General features: G+C 37.1%; 1 protein-coding gene across 1 annotated transcript in view; it reads left to right on the top strand.

The window, feature by feature from the left end:
- Nucleotides 1–13,304, top strand: part of LOC133336834 (GAS2-like protein pickled eggs) — a 136,311-nt gene extending 123,007 nt beyond the window's left edge. Inside the window, exons 5-8 of the mRNA XM_061545112.1 lie at nucleotides 4,939–5,046; nucleotides 9,275–9,462; nucleotides 11,128–11,753; nucleotides 11,990–13,304. Coding sequence (XP_061401096.1) covers nucleotides 4,939–5,046; nucleotides 9,275–9,462; nucleotides 11,128–11,753; nucleotides 11,990–13,218 — 2,151 coding nt within the window. The 3' untranslated portion in view covers nucleotides 13,219–13,304. The remainder of the gene's footprint in view (nucleotides 1–4,938; nucleotides 5,047–9,274; nucleotides 9,463–11,127; nucleotides 11,754–11,989) is intronic.
- The last annotated feature ends 642 nt before the right edge of the window (nucleotides 13,305–13,946 follow it).

Raw genomic sequence — 13,946 nt, 5'->3', positions numbered from 1 at the left:
GTACAACAAACTGCCGGTTAAAACAACAACACCTCTTCGAATCTGTCACCCCAACGCCGTTAAACGAGACTGATGTCCGATCATCCTTCCTTTCTGGGTTCGAGAGAGAGACTTAACCGTTGCCCACAATTTACAACACTTCAGATGTTCTGGCCATTTTTCCGCGTGTCCTCGCCGACTAACATGTTCACTTCCATAGTCAGTTCTCGCTCATTTGCTAATCCCTTGCCTCTGCTGGAAGTTAGGTACCAATTCAGGCTGCATCAGTGATGATGTCCCGGAAATTCCTTTCTGCTGCCCGAGCATCAGAAGGATTGTGAGTTCTCTGAAGCGACGATTAGTGAAATTCCTTGCCAATTGGTTTTCCTATAGTTTAGGAAAGTACGGCGTTCAGAAGTTATGAAATAATGAAGTGATGGGTTGCCAATACACGTCACTCGTCAGACCTGGATACACGATGGATATGTCCGGGGAGCTTTGACAGTCTCCCCTTATCCGTGCAAAATGTTGAGCTATTTTTTTTTTTTTTTTTTGCCAGCGACATTCCCCTCTGGTAATTACCTAGGACCGAATGCCATAATTCGTGGTGTGTTAAAAGATGTCCCAATCAGTCCGCAAAACACACTTGATGGTACCAACGACCGCTGTCAGCCTCTCTTTCCACCGATAAAAGTATACTAGGAAATTAATTCTTTCTGACATAGCCTAGATATCTGGAGTTGAATGATATTGATCAAGACGAAATCAGTAACAGACAACGACAAACACACCGTTTCTGTCTCATCTTTTAGTACATAAAATTGCCTTCTTCTTTCGGTTCCAAAAATTAACGATTTCTTCCTTCAGTGCCGTATAGTATCTACCTTGATCCTACATCACCTTAACCTTTCTTCTATAACTCCAATATATTCGCTTTTCTTCTAACGATCGCCATTTCCCGTTAACATGTTACGATTAGTCATTCGATTTTTTTGGTTTTTATAGGAAAAATCACAATTTGTGTTTCGCCATTTCCTCGAACAACAAAAATGATTTTCAATTTCAACAAATTGCGTGAGTTCAGAGAATTTTTGTTCGACTTTGCCATGGCGGAGTCGAAGAAGAAATATCTCGAAAGAAATTATGCATCAACACGATTTAACATAAAATGAAATTGTTTTTCTGTTACTTAAATGGTTTTCAACATAAAATTAAACGAGCGAAATTTGTTTCGTCGGTACCATTCGATATGAAGTGCTACAAATGGTATCGGTTTTTTCATTTCTTCCTCAATGTACGATTTTTTTGTTGGGTATGGCTTATTGGGCTGCCGCCGCAGCCGCGTGTTTCAAAGATCCTGGTGACGATCTTCTAACAACCAAGTACATCGTCCTCCTCTATGAGCATGAACTAAGGCGTATTGGCAATGGTCAATGGTTGATGAGGAAGGAACATGTAGTAAAACACGATTATGGCAGTTGTTTGCGGGTGCGGGAGCAATGGAGGTGGAGGGGTGGTGTGGAGTGTGTCCAGACCTTTGGGTTTGAATCTGTAGCTACAAGCATACAATCAGTCAGTCTGTCTGCCATAAACTGTGATTTAAAGACACATAGGCCAAACAAAAAAACTCCTACCTTCTTCTTCTCCATCGCCAACATCGCCAGGGAAACTAAATAAAACGAAACGAACCCCAGGAGTACAGAGGTCAGACTATAAAGAAGCCGTTAATGTTGTTTTGGTTGTGTTTTTTTAAGTTTCGCATTTCCTGCAGATTTGTTTGGCCCATGTAAGATGCTTGTTTGTGGGCCTATTTGTTGGATTATTTGTTTAGACAATGAATGATACATACGCGAGTGCAAGATCACGGCGCGCTATACGCCCGGCCAAACGACAGCAACCACAAATTGCCAAGGAGCGCGTGAATTTATGCAATACACTATGAGCATTGGCGGTTTTTTTGGATGGAAGGAACGAACGAGCGACTCCGAAGCGAAGCACAGACATAGTGACTTTGCTGCTGGACTCGCTGTGGGATGATCATGATGATCGTCACGTTATATGCTTGAAATTGTTGTTGGCTGGAAGTCTCTGGATCTGTTAGTCGTTCGGTAGTTGTTTGGTGGTTAGAAGATAGCACACACGGGCCATTTAAAGGTTCAACAAAAGTCTTAAAAGGTAGCGCCAAACAAAGAGTATTTTACTTGGTATGCTGCCTGTACGCGAAGACCAAGTCCGCCAACCAGCCAGCCATCTAGCCACCACCACCACTGATGACTCTGCCGTATATGAATTGTTTCTTAACCTAAACACGATCACTGTGATAATGTCTAATGTTGTTCCATGCGGTGTAATATGGTAGATGATGTTATGCGGCGGTGGTGGCTGCTTCTGTGGTTAATGCAGGAGGATCATGTACCAAGCTACAAAAAAATAAATAAATAGCCAGGGCTTGCAACAATCCTAATCTGTCTGTCCATTTAGGAAAATAAAATAGCAAAAAAAAACCAACACACATTAAGTTCTGACCTTTCATTTGCTCCCTAACCGAATAAAAGAAATATGACGTAAAAAGGAAAACCAAAAAATGCAATCATATTTGTGCTGCGAAGAGGCATGAAATCTTCGAAAACCCTTAACATTATGCACAGTGTTTGGAAATTTAAGGAAATTATTGAAATGTTTCTGACTACGGAAGGAAGCGGTTGGCTATTTTATCGATAGGTTAAAGTTAGGAAAACAAAAAAAATTGCCCCAACAATCCAATAATAAAAAATTAACTTTTTCGATTTTTTACAAAGTCACTCTTACCCGCCCTTACCGACCGAGGGCGACAACTTCCCATAACGTAGGAGAGCGTATACTCCATAATCCGGATTATGGAGGGTTAGTATCGTAGGGAAACTCCAACTACAGTAAAACATCAGCTGGTACATAAATTAAATTACTTACAAACATCTGGCAACTACTTGTCATCTATAGTTCTATATGTAGAATAGCATTTTTAATAGTTGTATAGGATCAGACATGGATTAGAAATTTTGAGTCAATTTAACCACGTAAAAGTCTTATAGTATTAAATATTAAATGTCTTCGTTCTTATTTTTGAAGATCAATAAGTTTTAAGCGATTTTCATAGGGGGGAAGCGGTTCAACTGTAATTCAAGTATTCAAGTTTTTTTTTGGAATAACAGCTGTATAACGAGCTACATAAAACACATCCGTTTTCTAACTTCGGGCGAACCATACTAACAAATAAACGTTTTGTCACATAAGGGGCGTCAAACTCCTTAAGCCATCGTTTTATAAATCCTAGTAAAGATTTCGCTTTATTGACACTATACATGATATGTAAGTTAAATCGTAAAATTGTTAAGTACAATTTGACACAAAAATAAGCACGTCTCAATGCTACAAAAGTTGCCAGATTCTTAAAATTCAATACTAAATACTTAAATCTAAAAACTACGAACTTACTTACATAGCTGGCTTGTTACAGAACGGTTGTTCCATAAGCCGAACTTAAAAAAGATTTCCAAGCGTGTCTGTCTTGTGCACAAATCCACCAATTTGGAAGACCACGTTCCAAGATGTTGTTTTCTCCTTGGTCTTTCCATCTAATTCGTGGCCTTCCCCTTCTACGTGAACCATCAGTAGGCTCGTTTTTATAAGCCCTTTGACTGGGGCATTTTCATTCATCCGCACAACAATACGAATGCAGCTCAATACGACTAACTATGTCGATGTTCGCGTAAAAATTCGACGCCGATATTCACCGTCGACGCAGATCGACCCGTAGATCTTTCGGAGAAGTTTTCTTTCAAACACCCCAATAGCTGCCTCATTTGCTTGCGCAAGTACCCATGCTTCTGATCCATATAATAACACGGGTAGTATCAGCGTCTGGAAAAGTGTGAGTTTGGTCTGGCGGGAGGTGGCCTTTTTTCTAAACTGCCTACTTAGACCATAGTAGCATCTGTTGACCATCACAATCCCTCTCAAAACTGATGTCATTCGTTTTATTTATGGCGGTACCAAGGTATATAAAGTCTTTAACTATCTCGAAGCTGTAGTTCTCAAGTTCCACAGTTGGTCCGAGTCTACTGGACGTCTTGCGCGTTGATACCATCAGCTTGGCCTTCTCGCCGTTTACTGCCAGAACCACTTTGTCAGACTCCTTTTCAATCAAAGGTGGCTTGCAATGTTCGACCCATTATATCGATGTCATCGGCGTAGGCGAGTAACATGTGTTGTTTGATGTACAGAGTGTCATTTCTGTTCACCTTTGCGTCTCGTATGACCTTTACCAGCAGGATGTTAAAAAGATCACACGACAAACTGTCACCTTGTCTGAATCCTTGTTCGGTATTACATTAACTTCTATATAAAATATTTACATATACATACGCTGGCCACATTGTGCAATGAAAGTCAAAGTTTCTAACCGAACTTTCCAAACCCAATATATTATATTCAGCATATCGTTTGCAATAATGTTTATCATAGCCTTTTTATTTCCATTCGTTTTTAATTGCCCGGTACATGTTTCCATTTTGGACCACTGTGGAATATTATGTTTCTTCATAGCCACTTAAAGATATAACCACAATCATAACCCAGTCACAGTATTACACCCAGCTAGCAACATCCTCATATTCCACACTAGGAAGTCATTGTAATCCATGTTGTTTGTTGTTGGCCCGAAATGTGATTCAATTGAAAACAGTTTCAATATTATTGTTTTCTAGTAATCGATACTTAAAAAACACTTTTTTGTAAAAGATAAGAAATATTTGTTCAAGCATTTAAAGTTTAATTTGAAAAGCAAATTATTTTATATACCGTCTAAGAGGTTTTCTAGGCTAAGATATTGAAATGTATTTTTTTCAAAAGAAATAATTTGTAACAATTTGAATAAAATTCATAATTTTGAATAATTTTTATTTTTGCATCATTTTCCAGGTTCGTGATTTGGTCGAAAAATGTACCTGTCCATCACAGTTCCCCATGGTTCGTGTATCCGAGGGTAAATATCGCATTGGCGATACAAAGGTTTTAATATTTGTACGGGTAAGTATGACAATAATAAAAATAATAAATTTTCGCCTACACACAAACACATCGACATATGTATATATGTATTTAAAAATAACCCACCTGAAATATGCAAAACGGTCAGCGGCTGTTTAAAGAAAAAAATTAACGCCATCGATGATTTCTCTTCTCGGCAACTGCAATTCATCAATTGTTTTATTGACGTGTCAGCCAGCATTGGATGGCGGCGTTCCATCGTAAAGTCAATGATGTCAATATCTTGAATTTCAGTGTTTTGTCTTTTTTTGTGTTGCTGTGCTGTCACCTAATTGGACAGCACGGTGTTAAGAAATATATATATATATATATATGCGAGTATATGAACATTTGTTTTCAAATGTCCCAATAAACATTAAACTCCTCTCAACTCACACTCAATATAAGCAAATAAAAATATAAATTTATTTTGGCATACTGAATTACTACTTTTGCGTAAACACCTCACGAAATTGTTATCATGATCGGCCACTGCAGCATTGTTGCAATGGTGACAATATCCCCCCAGTGTTTCTCCTGTTTTTATCATACACCATTCGGTGTAAAATAAAGCTGGCACAACAATTCGTACTCGACATAATTTCCCAAACAAAAAAACAAAAATAAACAGATCCTATTCATTGGTTCGCCGTATTAATTTATTGTAAAATATTCGTTTAATACAGACTGTCCTCTGGACAAGAGGAGCAGAGGATACATTTTGCATAGCCTCATAAAACTGGTGACTTGCTTACTACTTACTCAATTCCATAGTCCAATGGGGGTAATTGAGTACTAGTCGTAACTTAACATGGTGTCCATTAAAATACAGCAGCAGTCAATACAACGATCACTCGGGTTCAGTGATTTTATTAACACAATACAACGACTGACAACGAACGTACTCTCTTCATATATAGAGGCGAGCTTGACGAAAAACAAAAAACCAGATACAAAATCCATGCCCAATATGGAAATTTTTTCGTCGTTTAGTTCGACGACAATGTTGGCACTTTTGATTGTTTGGGCACGAAAACGATAACAAATTTCTTAAATGTTCGGCATGAATATAAACAACTGAAAATGTATGTTTGCCTGATCGTAAATGCCAAGGAATTGTAATTTTTATGGAGTTTGTTTTTATTTGTTTTTGTAATTCAGAGGACCATTGACAGACAATGATTCAGACATGAAAGTGACACATCCTTGTATTTAATGTAATGGGAGTTTTTTTTTTTATATGAAGTTATCAGATGTTGTTTAGAGATAGGCATTTGTGAAAACAAAAATGTTCGGACACCACATATTCAAAAATGTCCCTTATATTATTAACAAGGATGTGACATTTTATGCCTGAATCATTGCTGTCCTTTATGTATACGGAATGGCTTATGTTTTCATTCCTATTTTCTTCTAACATTATGTTAACTATTGACTCCAAAATGAAAAAAACGTTTTCAACTGTCGAATATCCTTTCCGGAAGCCCGTTTGCTATTTATTGGAGAGTGAAGAAACTCGAAACAACAAGATTTACAAGATTAGCATTTTACTACGTGATTAGGAATTGCTTTCAGCTTATGATCTGAGTCCATTAACATGGGAAAGCGTGGGTAATGATCTTAAGCCTCTAGTGTTCGCTAAACGAATTACAGTCGGGGGGTCCGGACTCCGAGTGTACCTGGTTTTATTGATTTACGATTTTAGCCTACGGCCATTTTATTAATTCAAATCTTACATCTACAACAGATTAAACGGCTTAAACCTATCTTACGTCATAACTTATCATGCACTTATTCAGCACCTACTTTACCCTTAACAATAAGTGTCTCGGCTTAGCAGAGGACACAACCACTAAGACTATGCCATATGACACCACCTAAAAACTATGCCCCGAAAAATAGAATAATTAAAAAGGGCTATGAAAAACTTATAACTAATTTGAAATCTTAAAACTAAATATATTTACAATAACATAAACTAACTAAGGTGCGCTGGGCGGTATTGTATACCAAATTGCTCCAGTCCGAAGAGAAGGCTCTTCTGTGGTAAAACAGAAAACCCTCCTCTCCGTAGAGCAAGCCAGTCTAGCGAGGGATGCGGGTGGCAGGTGCATCCGAGCACACAGCCGATCCGATCCCTCCGCACTACAAATTAAATCCTCAATGATGCTATTCTCAACAAACTGACATCTGTCTAAGAATGCGAGACCACACCTAACCATGAAAACATCAATCCTATCAATCTGTGCCTTTTCATCGATCGACCTACAAGAGTGTCTCCTAAAGGAACCGTCCTCTAACCGAAAAGGGTGTAACCGCAGACAAGAGGATAGTATTTTCCTGGTTTTATTGAATTTATATTGAGCTTAGATACTACTTATGAGAAGCAAGATCCTCGTCTAGTATTGGTTGTGTAATAATGTAGTAGATTCAGAGATGTAGTTTTTGGTACCATTTACAAAATATTTACATAGTTAACCCCTAATTTCAAATTTTTAAATAAGATTTGCTTTCAAATGATTAATAAAAATTTATGTGTTTATACTATAACAAATAAAATTTAAATAAAAACAGAGTTGAAGAGTATATTTTTATTTAGCCAATCCGTTCTTTCCACTACCATCGCATGCTTTGCTATACAACTTATAAACGTGGTACCTCCTCCTAGGGACATTTGTGTTCCCTGATATTTTACTTAAACGGAATATGCCGTCCGTTTGGGATATCTGTAAATAAATTACACCATGCCAATAAAAATAGTTTGTTGCATTTCCAAGTGTTATTTTCTCGGTACTGATGTTTGTGTAGCCTTTCGTTGTGCCGATGACCGTTAATCTGTTTTCAATTCGTAGATATTATTCTCTCTTCTTTAGTGTGCACAATAGTCCGAATAATTTCTTTTGACACATATAGGATTCTCCATCTATAGATTCGCCTGATGATTTTTTTTTTTATATGTTTTTTAAAATTTATAAATATATGTTTTTATAAATTTATTTTTTCTATAAAAGTTTGTTGGGTATGAATTCTCAATTAATATTGTGAACTTTCACAGGTTCGAGCTCTGTTTTCACCATTATGCGCGACAAGTTCCAGTTGAGTGCATTCCAATATCCGTTCTCATTTCTTCTGCCATTTTGCCAAGTATCCACTAAATATAAAATTTGTTATAAAATATCAAATAATCGAATCACAACCTTGGATTTACCTTTACTGCATTTTCTGACGAATTTCATTTCGTAGTATTCCCATTTTTTTTTAATTAAAACATTTTTCTACTTCTAGTCCCTAACATATGTTTTCACACTTCGCATACCAGTTACATTCGTAAAAATGTATAACATGATCTTGTTGATAATTTACTATCGATAAATATTATTTCAAACCGATATACATTTTTTATTTACAATTGTCGCCATGATTATATCTGTGGTGTTAAAAAACGTCAAACAATTTGATTGGGATCAAAAATTCCCAAACGAAAACAATTTTTTTATTTATTGAATAAATTTGATATTGTTGTGCGGATTAAGCGGCTTATCGTGTAAAACACATCAATACATAGATAGTAAATATTATTATTGCTTTCACTTCCATGGCAAATGATTTGGATTAAATGCCAACCTCCCTAGTTTCGCCTCAGCGAATATTGTATTCTCAGAAATGCACATCTTTTCCTACAAAGTGTGCAATTTAATAATTCATGACTACCGGTTTTCCTAGACTGTCAGCCACCACAAAATGCCAATCAATCAAAAAGAAATGAAAATCGGCATTTTGTGAAGCATCTTAGATAACAGAGATGTGCACGTCCCTATATAATGGCAAATTGACAGCCAGCGCCAGTTAAATTGAATATCTGGCAAGAATACACAGCAAATATTTTCGCCTCCCCCTGTGTTGCACATTATCGTTCCAATGATGGTGATTTATTAAAGTATAATTACTTGTCAAATTATCTGGACGCAATAATCTTGCAGCACATGGCATCACAACATACATACACCATTACTTCTCAGTTTTTCACTATTATAACTCCGGGTAATGTGAAACCACAACACACCACCATGTGGCGCATGACTCCTATCTACAACAGATGATCATTCAATTTCGTTTAGATGAGAAAATGAAAAAAAAATAATAATAATTTCTATTACAAATTTATTAAATTGTAATTTTTCTTAATTTCCGTTTTTGTACATTTTCTTTCCTTCTTCTTTTTTTCCAGATCTTACGTTCACACGTTATGGTGCGTGTTGGCGGCGGTTGGGATACACTCTCACACTATTTGGATAAACATGATCCTTGCCGTTGTAAGGCACAACATCGTTCATCGGTGGCCGCACGTTTAATACCGCGAGCCAATCAGCAAACAAATGGCATTGAGCTGCATAAAGCTCAGGTGATATTCGAAAGGTAAGCTATAACGTGTGTTTGTTTTTTCGTGAATGATTTCCAATACCAACCAACCATCTGGATGGTGTATGCAGGCTCCTAGTATGATGCCACAGAGTATGATGAAGCAAATTTGTCGAATAAAATATTAATAGATTTTATTTATGCGCATATAACTTGCAGAGTTGGGAAATCTTGAGTGCGTAAAGATATTGGAAAATAAAATGCATGCCAACTATTTAATCTTATAATAAAACTATAGGAATTTTGTGCATCCCTTGTATATTAACCTCGTTTTACCTGAACTAGAAATTTACTTTCTATGGTGAATAGTTTAGTAGAACTTCCTTCAATTGAAAATACCGAAAATTATAATAACGGTACATCGAAATAAAGTACATTTAAAGACGAATAATACTAATCTCGCTTCTCTTCCAACCTCCACATTTTTTCTAATAATCGTTTTGTTATCGAATGTTACAATTTCCATCTCGTTGTACAATAGGTTGGACGACATCGTCCCGTTCGCCTTCTTTGCAAATAAAATGCAATTGAGTATGACAAATGGTTTAGTTTCTAGTCAGCACTACCACATTAGGCTTTATCTTCATAGGCATCATTAGCAACGCCAACAACAACATCGACAGCTATAAGCGGTAGACACATCATGATCTTAATAAGTGATCAATATAATTTGTCTTCCTTGATCAATTGAAATAAAGTGCAGCAAAAAGCAACACCAACAAAAAACAATAAAACGATTGATAAATCGATTGATTGTGAACATTAATTGGGGAGTGTCTAATTGAGTAGGGAAATATTGCCAATAAGAGCTAACTAAGAAACCAAGCAAGCAGTCAACCAGTTAGCTAAAGGCTAATACCCATAAATGTCTAGCTCTCTCACAACCTGTCCATTCACATAAGACAGATATTGTAGAAAAGAAAAGCGAAAAAATCGACAGAATGAAAATGAAATTTACCTGTTGACAAATTAACATTTGAAATAGCTGTGATCTGGAACAGCTAGCGTTTCGAACAATAACCCGCCTAGCTGGAGGAACATGTCAACGTGTGTCGCCGTAATCTGATATTATTCACATAGTCCAAATGGGTTTTAATTTGAATTTGACAACCTGTAATTAGTCGCAAAGTGACAAGCCATCAACGTGTAATAATATGTGGTAACGTTTTGTTCGGATTTTTGGTTTTCATCAAGCCTTTGGTATTTTCTATTCTAATCTAGAATGGTAATAAATATCTGAGTGACGAGAAAATGGCGTTGAATTTAATTTAGTTGACATATTTTCCCCATCTGATAGATTTATAAGCAAATGGGAATTTTATGTAAATTAGAGGATGGGTGGTGAAGGGAATTTGAGCTAAAACTGGAAATAATTTGGTATTAATTTGCAAATGGGTGTTAAATGTAAATTAATGGGCTTGAGTAGAGAATAATGTGCGGAGAGCTACAATATTTATTTATTATTTTAAATTACTTTCAAGCATTATATTTTCCTGCTGAACCGAATGCTATTGTCCAACCATGTTAACTATATGGCGACTTTTCCATAAAGCAACCTCATTATTCCACTTACTTTTTATTGCACAAATCCACATTACACCTTTTTCATTTAACTCCGCTTAAACTAATCCCTTGTAATCCTTTTTCCATATCAACTTTCAGATCACCACCAACAGCACGCAAAAGTATTTCCAATCACAACAATACGGCCACAGTAAACAACGTTAATACCTCATTAGCCAGCAGCAACAACAATCACTCAACTTCTTCGTCGTCTTTGCTTGCACCCGTTTATGGAGGTCTCAATAAAAATCGTAGCCCTAGTCCAACTATACAACAACGTAAATTCTATACATCACCACAACATCAAGAGATTGCTGCTGCAGCCAGTAATAACTCCGCCTCATCGTTGACATCACCCAGTGTTGTACGCCGTTCTATGTCACCCAGTCCTAGGCGCCTAATTGATATGCGTAAAAAACAAACTTCATTGGATTCATATACTAATGGACCGAAATCTTTACCCATTACTGTCGAACATGATGGCAGTAGTGGTCATGTTCAATACGACTCTTTTGATCAGACGTCTTCGTCGACGGGTCATGGTCATGGCGGTAATCCAAATGCCTCGGACGCAAGTGCAAATAGTAATAAATTTGAAAATATTAGCGATAATGGAAGTGAAATCAGTGATGAAGGATATCGCAGTTTGGGTGTCATCCAATCGAATGCCCAAAAGCGCGAATCCATACATAGCCAAGCATCAATTGATGACGCAGAAAATAATGGTGAGTTTTGTAAAACAAAATCAGTTATTTCTAATTTAATGACATCTGAACGTACATAATGACGTAAGAATGTTGAGAATTTTTCATGTCGTTTTTATAACGCTACAATTGTGGCACCCAACATTATTTAAAGCATGATATGTTGCTGACAGACTATCTTACTTTAGCTCTTTACCATGCCCGCTACGTCAGTTTTTCATAATTTTAATATATTTTTTTCTTTACTCTCTTTTCAGTGCGTCACGATCAAACATCAAGTGATTCTCAATTTTCGCCCAGTGAAGATAATACCAATACATCACAAAAAACACCAGAAACTATGGACAATAGCTATACAACACAAAATGATGATGATTTACAGCAACATCACCATCATCATGACCTCGACAATGGCCCACAATCATTGCCAGCAATTTTAAATGCCGAAAACATTCAGGTGGCCTCTAATAAATTTGAACAATCTGGCATCTACATTACCGACGAAGAGATTACCGTCGACATCTCCAGTAATACTGGCCTCAAGAAGACCGGTTTTTCCAATAAGATTTTCGGTGGTGAAGACGCTACCGATTCGACCAAAACAGCTTCCAATAAGAATTTGGCTAGCAATAAAAGTAAAATTCCATATTCACCCATGGCAACACCACAACGTCGTCGTAGCATTGATAACAGTACCTGTAATACTACGGGTAGCCTACAGGATTTACATTCACGTACAGGTTTGCCAGTTATGAGTAGGGCCAAACCGGTCTATAGATCAATGAGAAAACCACCAACTGCAGTGAGTGCTATTAGTGAAGCTAGGAAGAGTAAATCGCCAGCACCTGCGGCCCCAAGCACTCCCAAGAACATTAACAACACATGGAGTGGTAGAAATGCCCTTACTGGAGGTGGTCGCAAACGTCCCACTCTTTCAAGTGATACATTTACACCCAATACTGGTAGCTCCACCGCAGCAGCAGGAGCATCACCTTTTGAACGTAATTCAAAAACTCGATCATCACACATCATTTATGATAGCAATGGTCGTCGTGTTAAAGGCTGTACAGCGTCCTTGACAACATCACCAACTAAAAATCATGCCAATTCTCCATTGGCCCAACAATTGCTGGAAGCTGCCAGTTCGGCGAAAAATGATGCACAAATTCTCGAAAAAATGAAAACTCTGTTGCTACAATATTCGACCAGTAATACCAAATTGCAGGCAGGTGCAGCCCGACCACAAACGGCAAAGAAACAACCAGTATATGATGATTTTACAAGTGCCTGGGTTCATAGTAATGGTAATTTGGAACGTTCGGCAAGTTGTTCACCACCCACAAAGGCACCATCAAAACGTAGCTCCGCTGCCTCATCATGTGAAAGTAATGCATCGCGTGATATGTCGGTAATTGTATCGCCAAGACGTGAACGTGGCATGTCCAAGATTCCAGCGCCAGTACGCCAACATACTGAACTTTACTAACATAAACTAATGTCACCACAAATTCGTCGAATTGTGGGTATTCCGAAATTGCCTAGAAAACCTTAGCATTTAAGACAACAGCATCAACAACATCTGCAAAATCATCTGAATAATAATAGTAATAACAACAACAATAGGGAATAGTAGTGATCGCAGAGGAGGAAATAAAGTGTGCAAGGTAATGTTCTCAGGCCATATTGAAATAATGCCCAGATATATATGCATTAAATTCAATGTGTGGCCAGACTGCATAAATTGCTTGATAGATATTGCCACGTGTGAACAGAACTAACAAACTAAATATCTCCTACTAGACACTGAATGCAATGTTCGATTGAGGGATGAGAAAAATGTTATTCATTTCCTCCCCTCTCTCCAGAAATCTAGCATATATATTAAAATATAATAAAATGATTGTGTTCACGAATGAAATGGAAATAGAGGTAAATAAGCTAAACGTTGTGAAAAGTTTATGATTACGATTTTTTATGTAAATAGCAATTCCACAACCTTAGCAGAAGACAAGAGAATTTTTATACTCTAAAAAATTGGTTTTTAAGTTTCTTTTTCAACTTTGAAAAATCCTGGATTTTAGACATTTTTAAACGAATTTATCAAAAAAACGTAGATCTTTGATTTTTTAGAAGCTTAATCTAGGTTTACATTGTCATCAGTAAGTTAATATGTCTCTACAAGCGGAGCAAAAACAGTATTCATCGTGATGATGT

This window comes from Musca vetustissima, unplaced genomic scaffold, assembly GCF_032173495.1.
Source record: "Musca vetustissima isolate MV318-11 ecotype Yass unplaced genomic scaffold, APGP_CSIRO_Mvet_v1 utg6369, whole genome shotgun sequence".
NCBI lineage: Eukaryota > Metazoa > Arthropoda > Insecta > Diptera > Muscidae > Musca > Musca vetustissima.
The sequence above is the reverse complement of the archived record's forward strand: the minus strand, read 5'-3'. Positions and strand labels throughout refer to the sequence as shown.